The 17,471-nt window shown below is 46.7% G+C and overlaps 2 protein-coding genes across 3 annotated transcripts; one reads left to right on the forward strand and one right to left on the reverse strand.

Moving 5' to 3' along the window:
- Window positions 405–4,393, forward strand: LOC8064787 (transcription factor SCREAM2). The gene is made up of 4 exons (XM_002449533.2): window positions 405–1,588; window positions 2,758–2,985; window positions 3,566–3,736; window positions 3,934–4,393. Exons 1-4 carry the CDS (start codon window positions 512–514, stop codon window positions 4,018–4,020), a joined length of 1,563 nt encoding a protein of 520 aa, XP_002449578.1. The 5' UTR covers window positions 405–511; the 3' UTR covers window positions 4,021–4,393.
- LOC110435301 (auxin response factor 23-like) lies at window positions 7,735–15,898 on the reverse strand. Of its 2 annotated transcripts, none has more exons than XM_021460738.1 (15): window positions 15,433–15,898; window positions 15,194–15,321; window positions 13,003–13,098; window positions 12,862–12,918; window positions 12,595–12,765; window positions 12,401–12,485; window positions 11,797–11,887; window positions 11,485–11,649; window positions 11,224–11,343; window positions 11,050–11,125; window positions 10,819–10,990; window positions 9,653–10,593; window positions 8,621–8,811; window positions 8,337–8,534; window positions 7,735–8,229 (listed from the first exon to the last, which is right to left on the reverse strand). In XM_021460738.1, exons 1-14 carry the CDS (start codon window positions 15,521–15,523, stop codon window positions 8,351–8,353), a joined length of 2,568 nt encoding a protein of 855 aa, XP_021316413.1. In that variant the 5' UTR covers window positions 15,524–15,898; the 3' UTR covers window positions 7,735–8,229; window positions 8,337–8,350. The 2 variants fall into 2 exon arrangements, with proteins under 2 accessions (XP_021316413.1, XP_021316414.1); XM_021460739.1 differs by having other exon boundaries at window positions 7,783–8,229; window positions 12,595–12,762.

Consider the following 17,471-nt stretch of genomic DNA (forward strand, 5'->3'; position numbering starts at 1 on the left):
AATCTAAAGATATAGATACACAGCTAAGTGATTTTTGGAATGATATATATTTTTACTAGAATTAGTTTACGTTTTCTGTCGCTATATTATTTTGTCACAACTTAATGTTAGTCTATCAATATGACGCCGATAAAAGCTGGCATTATTAATTTCTATCCTAGAGCCGAACAACTTTGTCTAGAGTGGCATGTTTGCTTGTCCTCGAGGCAAGCTCGCGTAGCGTAAGTATCATCCCAAGCGTCCGATCTTGAACGTCAGGTCCAGATTGCTTGCGAAAGAGGCCATGAAACAAAGGAGCAAAGAAGGCCTTTCAGGCTGAAGGGCATTCTCGTCTTTTCATGCGTGCCCACTCTCCACGGTCCAGTACACAGTACTTCGGCTCGATATATACAGGCACTGGCACCACTGCTCTGGGCTCTGGCAGAGAGAACTCAGACGACACCGCTGGTCCGCCCGCTGTCCTCTGGAGCTCTGCCACCCCCAAGAAAGAGAGCCCTCGCGCGGCGCCGTCATGCTCCCGCCGTTCGGCAACCCGCTCTGGGTACCGGAGGACGTCAACGATCAGCAGCAGCAGCACGCGCCTCCGCCGACGCCCATGGGGTTGGTGACGGTGCCGGCGCAGCAGGGGCACGAGGAGCAGAACCTCCTGGCCCTGGCCTCCGCCGCCGCCATGGGGGTCGGTGGTGTTTTCAGCTCGCCGGCGGTGCTCGATGACGACTGGTGCTTCGACCCCGTGGCTGCGGCCTCCGCCGCCGGCGCGCAGGGGCACCTGCTACTGGCGCCGCCGGCGCCGGCCCCCGGCGCCGGGTCGCAGATGTTCTCGCTCTTCAACGTTGGCGGCGCGACGTTCGACGTCCACGGGTTCGACCTCGGCCTCGGTGGCCTCGGCGGCGGGGCCGGTGGGGAACTGGTCCCGTTCGCCGGCGCCGGGAACGCGTCGAATTCCGCGTCCTTTTCCCTGATACCGGCAGGGAACGCCGGCTTCCTCGGCTCGTTCGGCGGCTTCGGCACAGCGCCAGCGCAAATGCCGGACTTTGGCGGCCTCGGCGGGTTCGACATGTTCAACAACGGCGCCGGCTCCTCCACCGCGGCGCCCCCTCCTGCCTCGGTGTCCCTGACGGCGCCGTTCTCTGGGCGCGGGAAGGCTGCTGTGCTCCGCCCGCTGGAGATCTTCCCGCCCGTGGGCGCGCAGCCGACGCTGTTCCAGAAGCGCGCGCTCCGCCGGAACGCCGGCGAGGAGGACGACGACAAGAAGCGCAAGGCTGAGGCCATCACCGCGGCTGCGGGAGCTTCGTCGGCTGGTGGCGGTGACACGGTGCTGGACGACGCCGACGACGATGACGGCGGGAGCATCGACGCGTCCGGGCTCAACTACGACTCGGAGGACGCCAGGGGCGTCGAGGACAGTGAAAAGAAGGACGGTAAGGATTCCAACGCCAACAGCACGGTGACAGGCGGCAGCACCGGCGACGGGAAGGGTAAGAGGAAGGGATTGCCGGCCAAGAACCTCATGGCGGAGCGCCGTCGCCGGAAGAAGCTTAATGACCGGCTCTACATGCTCCGGTCTGTCGTGCCCAAGATCAGCAAGGTGAGAATTGTACCCTTGCATCTATTTGTTAATCTCTTACTATGAATCGTAGGTCGTAATTTAGCTGAATTCTCGCGTTTTGGTAGCAATTAGCATCTAGCATTACTATGTATGCTTATATTGGTATATGTTTCATGGAATTGATATGTGAAGCTTGTGTACTCCATGGTGTAGAGATGTAGCTCATATAAGGTGCAGTTGTTCCCTTAGAATTGTAGATGCAAAGTGATTTTTTATTGTTTGTTTGATAAGAAGAATTCTGTGATTAGCATCGAGGCTCTGGCATTGTAATGCGTGTTCAAGTCATTTTGGTATGTTTATGCTATTGATTTTATCAAGCTGTTGTCCATGTTGTGATGATTTTTTTTTTTTTTTGGTCATGAACTGTTGGTATGCACATCTCAGGTGCAAATTTTATACCTAGATGGCAGATATGTATGCAGGATCGATTTAGCCATTTAAGACTTTTCTATGTTCATCTAGGGATAACCGCTTTCAGGTTCTATAAGTTGCACATCTTTAGTTCAAAAAGGTATATGGTTAGCATCTACCATTTCAGTTTTTGTTTAGGTTTTGATGATGCTATGGGTAGTGCTTCAGTTAGGGTCCCAACCTATAAGTTGTGACTTCGATTATGTGCATTTCTTTCTTCTCTCTTAGAAAAGCACCTCCTGTTCTATTTCCTGCAGTTATTGTTGCGGTTAAGGGAACCTCTTTGTCAAGTGTCATCATGACTAACATAGCAAAATTGAGATTTCAATCTGTCCATGATCTATGTTCATAAGTTGTCCTGCATACAGATCACTATCCAGCACAGTGTCCTTTGCCTGATTCCAGGGCCTCTTTCTCTGTTTCGAGTCAATCATGTAACAGCTTGCACAAATACAATAAAAGATCTTCCCTACATCTCTGCTGTTACAGTTTGGTTCAGATCAAAGTGAGAATTTTTTCTTTCTTTCTTTTTTCCACCATAGAACAGAAAGGCATCAGTTATGGTGTAATAGTGCTTTTTTGCATGACTAGTTTCAGTTATCTGTTTTGTGCTGAGTACTTCACCTTTAGTCTTATTGGTACATCCTTTATTATATTCATAGATATATCATATCACTAATGTTAGTTTCTCCGTTTGACCGGCCAATGAACTAATTGTTTCTGTTTGCAACTGGTAGATGGACAGGGCCTCCATTCTTGGCGACGCGATCGAGTACCTCAAGGAGCTGCTGCAGAAGATCAATGATCTTCAGAATGAGCTGGAGTCATCCCCTTCCACAGCCTCACTGCCTCCAACACCCACAAGCTTCCACCCACTGACTCCGACACTGCCCACTCTACCATCTCGTGTGAAGGAAGAGGTGTGCCCAAGTGCATTGCCTAGCCCTACTTCCCAGCAACCAAGGGTCAGTATATGTTCTCTCTGAATCCACACTTTATATGTAGCTTTCCTTCATATGAAATGGTTTGACAGTACTTGTGGTGACACGGTATCATACTCTTTGGTTAAACAGAATATAGCTTCAGCTGTAATATGAATGATGTAGGCATCAGTTTATGTCAGTTTTTTTTTTTTTTAGGGTCAAAGGGGGGGAGTCGTTCCCCACCTGGAAAACATTTTATTTTAGCCCAAAACGGCTCATAACAAAGGTAGCAAATACAATAGGTGCAACAGCGACGTTGCAAAAAAGGGGGGGCTAGTTGTTTCTAACTTAGAACTTACAACTTCAAGCTTATTACTAACTAGCCATGGACAGGACGTTGCACCAGGTATGCACGACAGCCCTTTTAGAAACATTGAACCGGAATTGCCATAGCTCAGCTGCTGCTCTGCAGTCGGCAAGCAGTTGATCGACTGTCACTGTTTCTTGTCTGAAAACACGGGCATTTCGTGCCTTCCAGATGTGCCAACAGACAAGCGATAGGAAGGTAGGTAACTGGTTGAAGCATTTTAGCTGACTTGTGCCATTTGTACTGCTGCAACAGGTTGAGGTTAGGATGAGGGAAGGCCGGGCGGTCAACATCCACATGCTCTGTGCTCGCAGGCCTGGTCTTCTGCTTTCTGCTATGAGGGCGATCGAAGGCCTCGGACTCGATGTCCAGCAAGCTGTTATCAGTTGCTTCAATGGATTTTCCTTGGACATCTTCAAGGCTGAGGTATGTACAATACAATTGCACATATCTTTCTTCTCATTCTCACTGTCAGAACCTGACACTTACATAGCTATCCATAAGGACGGTGAAGTTCATGCACAAGCTGTCATGTTCTAACAGCTTGAAATTTGGACTTTTTGTTATTTGATTGCCACATGAAAATAAACTTACAAGGATCCTTATTGTTTTCCTCACTGCAGCTATGCAATGAAGGCCCTGGGCTTCTGCCAGAAGAGATCAAGTCCGTGCTCCTGCAATCTGCTGGGTTCCATGGCGTGATGCCATGATCGAGGACAACTAGCGAGACCGCTCAACCTACCGCCAAAAAAGAGAAGAGAACAATGTAGCTAAGGGAAAGTTTACAAGAACTGGTGTTTCCAGTCTCAGTCAGGGTTTGATTTTCGTCAGAACTCAGAACCATCTTCGTCTTTTTACAGAGTCCTGCTCAGGGTTTTCAGAACCATATCCGTCCGTTCGCTAGTCGTTTAATAGAGTCAAAAAAAATAATGTCAGTGTTCTCCCAGTCTGTCCTAGTTCTTGGTACATGTGTGTTTGCCTTGTGCAGTTAGCTTTTCTCCTGCAACTCTGAGTCGAAGTCGAAGTCGCGTGGAATGATAAAAAGAAAAGTGAACCATTGCTAACCAGCTTAAATCTCTGTCAGATCTGCGTCTTCTCTCTGTATGTTGAATGGTTGTTCCTTTTTGCCGTTGGATTTGCCTGCTTGTTGGGTTTGCAAAAGCCTGCAGGTGCCGTTGCTGCATCTGCATGATGCTGAGTAGTAGCAGACGAGGTTCAGGTCAGTTTGTTTGGAAGCAGGCGGCGCGGCGGGCTGGACCATGATACGGTGGGCCAAGCGCGTCTTCACTGCATGCAGTGCAGCCGGCCATCAGCAGCGCTGGATTTATTTGGCTGGTTTCCGGCGAGATCCGGGTAAAAGCTGATGAAAGATTGAGAGATAGAATGCGGTGTAAAGCAGGGCTCCATTTCCACCCTGCCCTGCTGGTCCCTGGCGCGAGATGAGGGTGAAAAACTGCAGTTTTATCGCTGTGGAGTACTCGAGTTTTGGGTGAAATGTGGTTTTGCTGTGTTTGTGCAGCTCCTCGGGGCAGACAATTGAGTCTTGGTGGTTTTTCTTCGCGTGATTTTCAGCGATTTTGCAAATAGTTCCTGAACTAAAATAAAGGTGCGTAGAAACAGCTTGTTCGCTTGAGATTATCTTTAGAATGTGTTTGACATTTAGTAGTTTTTTTCTCTCACAATAAATCAGCAAGCAGTACTTTTACTAGGTGAACTGCTGTTGCGTCCTCCTGCCAGCGGCCGGCCTCACTTGGCACTTTGGCAGTTGGCACTTGCAGATGCAGATCCAACACTGCATGGCGCCGTGGCCTGAGCTGACCCGGCCAGAGCGAGCTGCTTCGTTTCACTCTCACCCAAAAATGGCTGCACGGCCGCATGATTCCCCTTCCTGGCGTGCCGCCCGGCCGGCCGTCCGGCGACGGCAGCGGCTGCCAGCAGTACCAGAACGGCCACTGGCAGGGACGTCCGTCTCTGAGTTCTTCCAATCATGAGGGCAGTGCGCGTGCGTTCGTACGTGCAATGCAATGCAGGGCGGCTCGTTGGCGTGCGATGAGATGAGATGCACGCATTCAATACGGTTCACTCCATTCCTGTGTGTGCGTGTGTGCGCGACTCTATCTCTCTCACACACACAGCAATTCATTTGTATCTTTGTATATCCTGCTTCGATCGATTCTTTCACAATACACGACACATCAGGGCAAATATTACTTGTCAAAACTTGGGGAAGTCAAGTTTTTTTTTTTCATACGATTTGGTTTATAGTACCAAAATTTACCAACGTCTCACATTTGGTTTGTTAAATGTGACAGATGTTTTTGTCCAGCTTTCCATAACTTTTGCTTAGCAAATATTTGCGTGGTAAATTTTTGCAACAAGCCAAACAAGCTTGTAGTTTTCATCTTTGCGCCTGTTTTCACAGCGCATGAATCAAGGTAAAATACTAGCTTCTCCTAGTTTTCTCTCTGTTGAGAAGCTATTTGACCAGACGTTACTTTAAAAACTGCGTTAGCTTCACCGGTGAAATTGTTTTAGGGAACCGAAGCCAAAAAAAAAACTACTTCCTCCATTCTAAATCACAAGACATTTTAGCTTTTTTTTAGCTACGTAGCTTTTATTAATTGTGCACTTATTAGATATACGATATATCTAGATGTATAAAAAACAATGTATATCTAAAAAAAGTCAAAATGTCTTATAATTTAAAACAGAACTGTAGCAAATAGACACTAGGTCTTGATGACTCGTAGCGCATTGAGAGGGTCGGTCTTGCAGATGTTTGTCCATTGCGATTGCGAAAATTGGCTGTCTCAGAATTTCTGACGCCTATCCTCCGTTGCAGGGGCATTCTTCGTTACTGCAGACTTAGCAGTTGCAGCCGGCTTAGGTGGTGTTTGGTTGTGAATGTTAAAGTTTAATAGATATTGTAATATTTTTTGTTGTATTTGGTAAATAGTGTTCAATCATAAATTAATTAGACTCAAAAGATTCGTCTCGCAAATTATTCTACAGCTGTATTTTTAGTTTCATAAATAATTCATAGCATACACGTGTCCAAACATTCGATGTGATAGACAATAAAATTTACCGAGAACCAAACTGGGCCTTAGAATTGTCACTCCATGTCGCCATTCCGCACAAAAGATGTAAAGCTTTTGCAGCTACCAGCTAGCAAGCCATTTCGACTGAGTGTGTGGCGTGGGTTGGTTGGAGCGGTAGTTGCTGGCTCCGTTTGGTATTGGCACTGGTACGTACTGTAAAAATGCTAGCAGGCATATAGTACGTATTTCCACATTTTTACTGCCTTCAAATTCGATCCCAACGTCTCCTACGGGTGAAGGAGGAGACGAGGAAGAATTTATTCGGGCGCGCCTGCACGCGCGATCGGGTTGACAGCTTCCTCCCTCTGTGACCTGACCCGTGTCAGGCAGGCCACAATCACAATCACTGCACCCCCCGTCTTCAAGGCCGTGCACGCGCGCATGTGCGCCTGGATCTACCGCCGCCGCCGGCCTGCCGGGTGCCGGACGGCCTCCGGGACGCGGTAGTTGCAGCTTCGGAACGGAAGGTAACTAACGGCAGGTGAAACTGTGAAAAGTCTCAGAGTTGGATGGTGCACGGTAGCAGTGTGCTTGGACGGTTCTGGTCCAGGCTACAGAAAAGAGAGACTTCTTGAGATGTGAAGGCGTGCGTTTGATTAATTCGCTCCGTGCCGGCGTGCTACGCGTAGCCGGAAACCGGCCCGGGCGAGGACAGCGGTGGTGCTCTCCGGCAGACCGTCCCTCGGCCTCGGGGGTAAGGTGTTCTCTCTTTCCCCCCTCGTCCATCGGTCGTCGGAAGTCCTTAACAACAACCGGCAAGACATTCCAGGATGCCGTGCAAACGAATCGGACCATCGGAACCTCCACGGCTGCCGAAGGTTGCTGGCGCCGGCAAGGTTTCGGAGGACGGAGGCTCTCGCCGTCTCAGACCAACAGCCTAAGCCAAGTCCATGCCATACGATACGAGCAAAGGGACAGGAATACCGAGGAGGAGGAGGGCTTGCTCAATTTCCCAACGGTACTATGATGAACGTGTCACTTTCCAAGCCGACAATATGGTGCAAATGTCGTCGTCAACGTCAAGCACCAGACTACTACTTGCAGTCATGCATGGATGGAAACAGCGGGTGGCTGCTTCCTCTGAACAAAGGCTGGGCGCAATAGGTAGCGCCGCAACCCAAGCCCCGACGGCGTCCCGCGTTCAGACATGCATGCCGCTTCCAACTCGTCGAGCCACCGAGACGCATCATCATCGATGAGGGGACCGAACGACATCATGGCTATCAAGTGCCTTCCTAGTCCCAAACAGAACCCACCAGGATCACAACACCATGATAACATTCAGCTACTCACTCAATACACCCACGGCCGAGAACGAACAAAGCGGCAAAACAATCTGGAACCTTAAGCTGAAAGGAGAGCTCAGCATGATTGGTCAATCACTACACCAGCAGTAGAAAAGTTCAAGCCCCCAATTCTGCAAGTGCAAACAAGACTCAAACTAGAGGGAGGAACGGCGGGGCCTCCAAACAGCAACCCAGCAGCGAAGCTTTAAGCACGGGACACAGGAGAGACGATTACCAGATGATATATGTACAACGCTTTGTGCCGAGGGAAAGCGCGGGAGGGCTTCGCTTGGTTTGCTACGCGTACATTAGGTGGTACGACAAGCGAACCAACTAACCTACCTCACCGAAAGGAGAAACCAAAACTGCAGCGAATAAGAGGGTTCAACTTAGACCACCAGGACGAGCACCATCTATAAATACTAGGGTACTATGGGCTCGTCCAATGCATATATAAAAGAAAAGCATTTAAGCTCCACTAGGAAACCTATGGATACATTGCCTTTTCCTCCCAGTTGTTACTTCAGACGACCTGCCAAAAGAACTACAATCAGGCAAAGAATAATGGAGGACTGATGATGTGTGTTCGGAATTATAATCAAGACTAGGTGCAGCTGCTAGTAAAATGGGTTGCATTACCAGCTGCAAAGGCATTAGCAGTTCTCAGAGTCAAGGGAAGAGGCGGATAGGCTGCCAGGTGTCTCCCTAGCAGTAGAGCCCCTTTCCATTGAATTAGCAAGGCTGTCCTCGGACCTTGAATTCAGGGTGCCCGGATTCATCCTCTGGACCTCCTCCCTTGTGTAGATGAAGATCTTGTGGACCATGTTGCAGAACTCACTGCCCAGTCAAATAGAGGCAAATCAAGATATAGGCTTACATAAATCGACCAAGAAAAACAAGGGGGATATTCAATAGTTACTCACTTCCAGGGATCATCCCCAACCAGCATCATATCACCTTCATTGTCGGTGTACACAACCATCCATTCCTTGTTAGAACCTTTCAGCTCCCCATTGAAGTCAAACATCTCATCCAGCTCAGCAATCAATTCCGTGTAGCCATTGAACTTTGTAAGATCCACAGACCTGCCAAGTGCGATTCCTTGCTTGTGGACCTGAAATGAACAGACATCGTACATGAACCATCATGGTGAGCAGGGTTGATGCTAAAAATAAGTATATTTCGATAAAATGTTCTGCCTAGTGCATACAGCCACAGCATTCAGAATGCAGTTCCAGACAAGGAGTGCATACAGAAACAGCATTCAGATGGTATCTACTATGCAGTTCCAAACAAGGAGTAATATGCAAGTAATGGAGACTTAGTTATGTTCTGCATGTTGCCTTAGGCCAGTCTCAATGAGGGTTTCATCAGGATGTCATGCACATTTATTAGAGCGCCATGTCAGCAAAACTCCACTTTTTGCATGACACGAAGAGGAGAAAGAAAGAAGTAGTTTCACCATGGTGAAACTCCGCCGGCGTTGTTTCCCACGCGGTGAAACGGGATGAAATCCTCACTGATGGCTAAATCGTTTCACCATCTTACATGTGATCCAATCATTTTGCAGTAATTAAATGCTTTGCCCAGCCTAGGAAATGTCAAGGTGAAACTCATGCATTGTGGAGGTTGTTTCATTATTTGTTTCATTGATGTCTTGTCAGCGGATTTGCTTTGGAAACAGTGCATTGAAACATGCCACTGAGACTGGCCTTAGGAAATTTGCAGGCTTTGGAAGTTTGTCTAGCTTTGGAACATTGCAAACAGACATATCAAAGGGTACTACAGAAGCAATCTTTACTAGACATGTCCCTGGCAGAAAACTAAAGAAGAGAATACCCGGAGCACTATTCTTGTAAAAAGAATTTACAGGTAACTAAAATTCCGCCTTCATTCGACAGACTTTGTCAGAGATTAAAGAGAAAACGCTTGCTATAGTAACAAGAAAAACACACCTTCTTGCAGCTCCTAGTTGATCCACCTTGTGATTTGCACTGTGTGCCTCTTGAAACTTGTGAACATTTCTCTGGAACAGGATCTACCTGTGTAGCATCGAGTTGCTTTGGCATCTTAAGTGGATCAGAACATCTGTCTGCTTCAATTGAATCAACCATCCGCCATTCAGCTGCTGCTGGAGTTTGTGGCATCCCATCATAGGCAACACTTGGTGGAGATTTCAAAGGTTCAGATTTGGCTGGGCTATCAAGGTGAATTCCAAAAAGCTTGCATGAATTGCCTTTCATTTTCTGAGCTTCACCATGAGCAAGGACCAAAGGTTGAGGCTTAATCACGCGTGGCTGGACATCGTCCATGCGAGCACCAGGTATCATGTGCCCAAACCATCCAGAAGAGTATTGATCAATGCCATGACCAGGTAGTGCAGCATAAGCTCCATTCCCAAACTTGGTGTTCGTAGCACTCTGAGACAACCCACCAACTTCCTGCATCATTGGATAGCTCTGTCTGTTCAACCCAAAGCCAGTACTTGAAGGCATCATGGACCATGAACCAGGGAATAGATTGTGATTGCCTTGCTGGTCTTGATAATGAGCATTTACGGTGTGCCAGAAATTAGGACGACCGGCAGCAATCTGATCAGGTAAAGAACAGAAACCCTGTGGATTCTGTACATCTTTATTAGGTTGTTGATATCCAGATAACATTTCATTGTATCCTTCAGGTCTGTTCATATGCATCCAACTATCTGAACCCAGCTTCCTCTGCATGCCAATGGTGTTCTTCTCTAGATCAAACCCTGATGGTCGCAGGGCTGACTTATGAGCAGCGTCCAACTCACTGTTATCACCAAAACCACTTTTTGGGGCCGCATTATCCTGGGTCTGCAAGGGCCTTTGCAGGGCATGTTGTTGAGTCTCTAATGTGACCTTCGGAGCAGCTAGAATAGGATAAAACACATGCATTAGTAAAATTACCATACATTCTACTCCCTCCATTCCAAATTATGTCATTTTGGCTTTTCTATATACATAGCTTTTACTATGCACCTAGATACAAGTTGTCTAGATACACAGCAAAAGTTATGTATATCTAAAAAAGGCAGAACAGCTTATATATAACTTGGAATGGAGTACAAGTTTTTGCACGCATGACAAAGCCAAACCTTCTTTTGTTGGAGCTGAAGACTCAGCCAGAGAAGCTACAGCATTAGAGCGAGGCCTCTTGGGCCTGTGTACTGGAAGTGGATTGACAGGGGGAGGGCTGACTGCAGGTTCTATTTGCCAAGGAGAAACCCTTTCAGGACGTGGAATGGAGGAAGCTTCATCCCACCTCACCTGGATAACAAGCACATCACAACAATGTTCACAAAACATGTCATTGATAAAGGTAATACCTTGAGGTAACGCCATTTAGATTCAGCCCATCCAGCTTGTTCAGGATCCACATTTCCAACAATCGTCCCAGTGAACCTAATTGTACAGGAATATAATGTTTCAAGTCAATTTTAACAGAGGAATCAACTATGTGAAGCAGAAAATATCTACTATAGCACCAGAAAATTGCTTACCTTTGCTCTGGAGCCTCTTCACCTTCAAACCTCATTTTAAATCTCATCCCTATAGGGTAATTTCGTTTCAGTGACTCCGTATAGCGATCACAGGGGACAACAAACTCAGCTGGACTTGTCCTGAGAACAGTAATTCAGTAGACAATTATATTAAATGAAACCACAGCATATTAGATCAGAAATAAAATAGCACAAGGCTTAACAGCATTCAGGAATCATCGAGCATTCGAGCATAAAACCTAGAGAAGGTTTAGCACAAACCTAGGTTTGTAGTAGACAGTGAACATGGTCCCAGTGTTAACAGCATGCCATGCAGTAGCAAGAACACCAAGATGCATGCTGTGGCTTGATATTACTGAAGACGGAACATTTGCTTGCTGCCTCATGGCACGCCTGACTCCCACACGCAGCTCCCCATTATCACCTCTGCACACATCATTCAAGAGCATACTTATTATGCAGTAGCAGTAGTAGCAGTAGTAGTAGTAGTGTGTGTGGGGGGGGTGGGGGGGGGGGGGTGTTATACCGAGCAAAAAGTCTGATTAAAAGTTAATCATTGTCACAAAAACATACCTCAGAAAGATGAAGGCATCCCCAGCAACAAGACGCTTTGCACTAACAAAAACACTCCAGCCACTCTGCAAAAAAAGCCTTCCGGGTTGACCTGAAGTAACCGAAACCTACCTGAAATAAAACTCCACAAGGATCCCACAACTCAATTCTAACAATCTACTGTCAAACATGAACTGAGCACAAAATTTTATTGGGTGGCTCCACTCCCAAGTCAAAAAGAAATGTGAAAATAACTACTTGTCCTATACAAAACTAAAGTGTGTAAAAAGATGCATTGACTGACAAAACTAAATGGCTATCCTGGCATCATCAAATGCACGCCCATGGAAAGAAACCACAACAAACATGATGGACACAAGTTGGTCCCCACAATGAAGCCAGTGAGGTAAGATAATGCATACACATTGTACCTGGAAGCACATTTAAACCAATTTAAGATCAAGTTAAGGTGTCATTAATGCACACAAGAACTCTGTATACACTGCACAAACAAACAAAAGCTGGCACCATGTCTGCAACTCTTTCATACACGCAAATGAGCAAAGAGGACTACAAGTCCTTGGAATATGATCAAAATCAAATAACAAAGATGTTGAGCGATCACCTCTGAATATGTGACGAAAGCGCCATTCCACACCATGCAGATCCTTGGCCACAAGCTCTTGTGTTGGAGGTTGACGACTCATATCCTGACCATGAAGCCAAAACAAAGATTACCACTGCCACTAAAGCAACAAATAGCAAACCTACAACTGCCGCTGTACTGGCAACATCAAGTCAACGATCCAGCAAGCTAACCAGCGGTGGAAGGCATTCATCTGCATGGCGACGCAGCACCGAGAAACCACCATGTGTGCTGGTGTCAGAGGCTGTCAATGTCTTGCAGAAGGAGTGCACACGTGGCCTTGCAAGTGCAGCAGGAGGTGCAGCAGGCATCTCCTCCTGACTAGAGCCATTCTCCTCTGGCTGCTACATCAGGGCCAGATGTACAAATGGTGCCGGTTTAGACGCTACAGATCAAGATTCAGATGGAGCAAGAATGTGAAAGCTAAAACCATCACTCACCTTCGATTCAGGTAGCAGAGTGAGCTGGGCATAAACCTCATCATTGTCCGGCTCAGCCTGCCCGACAAATTGGCATCAATCAAGCACACATATTGGTTGAAAGGCAGAGGTCACATTTGCAACAAGAGGTGGTGTAATTACCTTCAATTCAACATTCATGACCTCACACAGGATCTTCCATGGGAGATTGTAAAGTTGCATGTGCTGCTCAGCCACCTGGTTGGTCGATGCCTCCACCTGAAATCCACAAGAACGATTTAAGTGACAAATTACTCCACCAAATCACCAGAACTCACAGCCAAGCAGCTGATCACAATTCACAATTGATAAGGATGGAGTCAATAAATTCGCTAAGTGGATGAACAAGGCAGAAGCCCAATGTAATGTCAACCACAGATTGAAATTTCCTACTAAACTGGCAAAAAACTGAGCACAATGGCTCTACATGACTGTTCTATGCAGGTAGCCAGTAGCAAGCAAGGGGTTATTAAGATTTCCATCACATTTCAAGCAAGAAGGTAACAGCAAACACATGATGTGCTTATATTTTTCTAGATAATGAGTGGAGAGCAAGTTATCATCAGTAGTTAAAGCAAGGTATTGTTCTAGATTTTTGCATGCTCAGATCCAAGTATTTGTCGTTGTTAGTTAAAAAATATCAGGTTTGGAATCAATAGACAAATAAATTTTAACTCAACAACATACTAATGTTGCCAATGTTGATCTACTTTTTACTTCTATGCAGGTTGAATACTCTGCTATCATTTTTTATTTGTTCATATCTTAGCATAGGTTGCATGACAGTTCTTTATTACTCTGTTATGTAGGTTTTTCTTCAACTGTAACACTTGTCCCAAGGAGCCAAGATGCTGGCCTAGCGCTGACCTCCCTGCAACTGTGACTGCTGTGAAGAATCTAACTCTAAGGTAGTTTATGTTGACAAAAATGAAAGGTATTCTCCTGGAGAACCCAGCAATCATGGCTTTGTTTACTTTGTCCAGAATGGTGGGAGGTTCATATTGCATCACTACTGTGTCTCATATTGAAGTTTTTCCCTCAGCAATTAAGGACGTGCTGGCCATTACTTCACTTGAGGCGGACCTCTCCAGCATCGAGTCAGGGACCACAGAAATAATTGTGAAGTGGTGTGGAGTTTATAAAATAGCTGACCATTTATTATGCTATAGGAATTTTATCTGCTTTCATCATTCTGCAATTCTTTGTCCATGTAAAACAATAGACAACTCATGTCAATCTTTCTTGTGAGCACAATACTTTATGTTCGTGCTTATATGTAATTGCAACTTATTACTTGTGGCTGTCTTTCGCATAAGATGGCAAACAGTACGGGAACATTTTGTGTTCAACTTATTGGTGTATGATGGGAATTCATAGTGGAATATGATTCATGCATCCGTACCAAAATATTTTAGCCGTATCACAGGCAAACAATTACGAAAGAGAGTTGTTGAGAACTCGTCTTTGTTGCACTTATTTTCACATTGTTATACCTTTTCATTTCGCTGAAATTTGGCTTATACTGATTTGTTGTGAAAGAAAAACACTGTTCAAGTATTGCTGAAGTAATGCTGAATAACACTTGTTACTAAAGAGAGAGTTGTTGAGAACTCGCCCTTCATGCACTTCGCTTTGCTGAAAAAAACAATACTCATTGATTTGAATGTGGCAATGAGTATGTTGTAAAATTTATTTGTCTAATGGTTTTGACCCACTATTTTTCCAAACTCTTATTACGTTGAAAATTTCGAACCTTCCGCACGGGCATCGGCTAGTTTTCCCAAAAGAAAACGTGGTTGAGCAACAGAAGAACTCGGCGATCCACCACAAGAACCAAATTCATCTTAGGAATTAGTGCCTCCGAGCTCTAGTGCGAAAGTAAAGCTTAGATCGCGCTAAGCCACTAACAGGCCTGCCAAATCATGGGGGAAATCATGAACTTACACCAGTACAACTAAATTTAGACGCAGAAGCCTAAAATTTCGGAGCCGACTAAGTAAACCCCGCTTGATTCGCCGGCAGGGCAGTGAACTGCGAACCCACCAAACTGGAGGCACCGCCGCAGGACCCAAAAGTGGACGAGATGGTGCAAAACCCCCTCCATAGTCCCACGAGAACTGCTCTGGCGAACAGAATTGCCCCCATGAGAAGCGGAATTCCGCTGAACCGGCCCACAGAAACACCACCCTGGCTGGTCACCGGAGACGCCACAGCGAAGCCCGGAAACACCCGCGCAAAACGGAAGCTCCGACGCGAAAATCGTGGAGGCGGAAGAGGCGGCCTGAAGAGAGGGTAGTCGAATTGGGGAGCTCACCTGCTCGATATGGCCCTGTGGGAAGTAGTAGACCTTGTCCCCGACCCTGGGCACCGTGACCAGCGGGCCGGCGCAGAGGCTCCAGAGCTCCGTGTACATGCCGTCCTCCGTTCCGCCTCCGCCTCCGCCTGCGAGCGAGGAGAGAGCGAGCACACAGGGCCAGCCAAACCCACGTCAAAACCCGTTCCGAGAACCCAAGCACACGGAGACGCCCGCCACACCAAGAGAGCACGACTCACCTCGCGCCGCGGCAGCGGCATCCCCCTCGCAGACTCCTCCTCCTCCTCCACCCCCTCCCGCCGCCTGGGCCGCGGCCGCCGCCGAAGTCATCCCGAGCACCAGATCATCACATCCGCGGCGCCTCCGCGCGCGCGCTCACCATCCAGTCCCGCGAACCCGCGTCCGAATCGCGCGAATTCCCGGCCGGACCGAGCCCCGCGCCCCGAATTCGCCTCCGATTTCGCCGCGGCCGGCGTCGTTCGTCTTTCCCCCTCCCTCTCTCTCCCTCCTGCTCCGCTCGCTTCACCTCCCCCCAAATTTTTTACTGCTGGGCTCGGGTAGAGAGAGAATGGAGGGCGAGATTTATGAGGGGGCCGAACGCGACGTCACTTCGTCTCCCCCGCGGCGTCGTGGTGGTGGTGGAGTGGTCTCCTCGCCTCTCGCGGTCGCGGGTGCGCCTCTGTCTTCTGTCTGTGTGTGAGGAGCTTGGTTGAAGCCGGCGGTGAGGTTACCCGGGTGAGGCGACCGCGAGAAGGGAGGGGGCGCAATTATTTCACTACTCGGGTTGGCGGGCTGGGCTTGGGCCGGGTGGGAGCGGGAGGGGACGAAGGGGGCTCGGGCTGGGTGGGGCTGTCTGGCTCCGGCAGGCAAGGGGTGGGCGCAATAAATATTCGTGTTGGGGCATTGGGGGCGGGTCGGATCCTTTGCTGCCTCCTGCGGAGGAGGGTGTCATCTCTGGGCCCTTTTTTTTAGGCTTTGTTTTTTTTATTCGTGTTGGGGCATTGAGTTTCCAACAAATTTTGCAAAAAATTTTTGATTCCTCGTCTAATCGAATCTTTAGACGTATGCATAGAGTATTAAATATAGACGAAAATAAAAAACTAATTATATAGTTTGGTCGAAATTAACGAGACAAATCTTTTAAACCTAATTAGTTTATGATTAGATAATATTTGTCAAACATAAACAAAAGTGTTACAGCGTCAACTTCTAAAAAATTTGGAACTAAACAACAAGGTATATAGTCGCGACGTTGGCTGGCGTGCGTGTCAGCCTGTGGTTGGCCACAGGAGACGCTCACATGGATGCTGCTTGCTACGAATACGAATGCCTACGGCACGTTTGGAATTTTTGGATGGACAGCCGGTTTTGCCTACCCTTGCTTAGCCAGGCAAGGGGCACTCACAATGTAAATTTTATCATAAAGTCTAAAATTATTTATTATCTCGAATAATATAGATTTAAAGCACTCTCAATGTAGAAACCATCATGGTTTCTATAGATATTAATTGCAGTGTCACCTAAGCATTTTGCTGATGTGGCAAGAGAGTTATTTAAGAGAGAGAGCAAAAATCATAGAAACTGGGTCTAAGTTAGAAACCATGTCTACACAAAATCCAAGACATGAAGTGATATGATTGGCTAAGAATGGAGAGAGAATGAATGTGATTGGATAAAAAAATATTCTATAGAAACTATCCATTGGGATCATAGTTTGTATATATAGTGTCTATAAAAATTAATAAGTATAGAAACTACATATAGTTTCTAGCATTGGGAGTGCCCTTAGAGTTAAATAAGACTTGGAGTCTTATTTTTTCTACCTCTTTCATCAATAAATATGTTGCCACATCAGCAAAATATCATAAATAATATGTAATTAATTGTCTTGAACTCTGTGATAGAGTCTTGAACTCTGTGATAGAGTCTTGCATTGTGAGTGCCTTAAGGATAACTTTGCTCATTATAGTGAGAAAATCTTATTTCGTTTGCTTATCTTATAAGTCGTACTTTTCTATCGGCCAGTAGTATTTTTCTCTCAAAATAAATCAGTAAACATTACTTTCGGCCATGGCTTTTCAAATCAGCGAACAGGCTTTTTAGCTCTCATGGGTCATGAGGAGAAAGACTCAGCTTGCATAAAAACTACGGCAATAAAGGAAGAAATACGATGTCACAAAGATAGCCAAACATACTGCTGGCCAAAACACAAACATCAAATGGTCACGTGTGGTGACAAAAAGGTGTTTATCACACCATCTATAGGCTGAAATAGACT

The sequence above is a fragment of the Sorghum bicolor genome, chromosome 5 (assembly GCF_000003195.3).
Source record: "Sorghum bicolor cultivar BTx623 chromosome 5, Sorghum_bicolor_NCBIv3, whole genome shotgun sequence".
In the NCBI taxonomy this organism is placed as follows: domain Eukaryota; kingdom Viridiplantae; phylum Streptophyta; class Magnoliopsida; order Poales; family Poaceae; genus Sorghum; species Sorghum bicolor.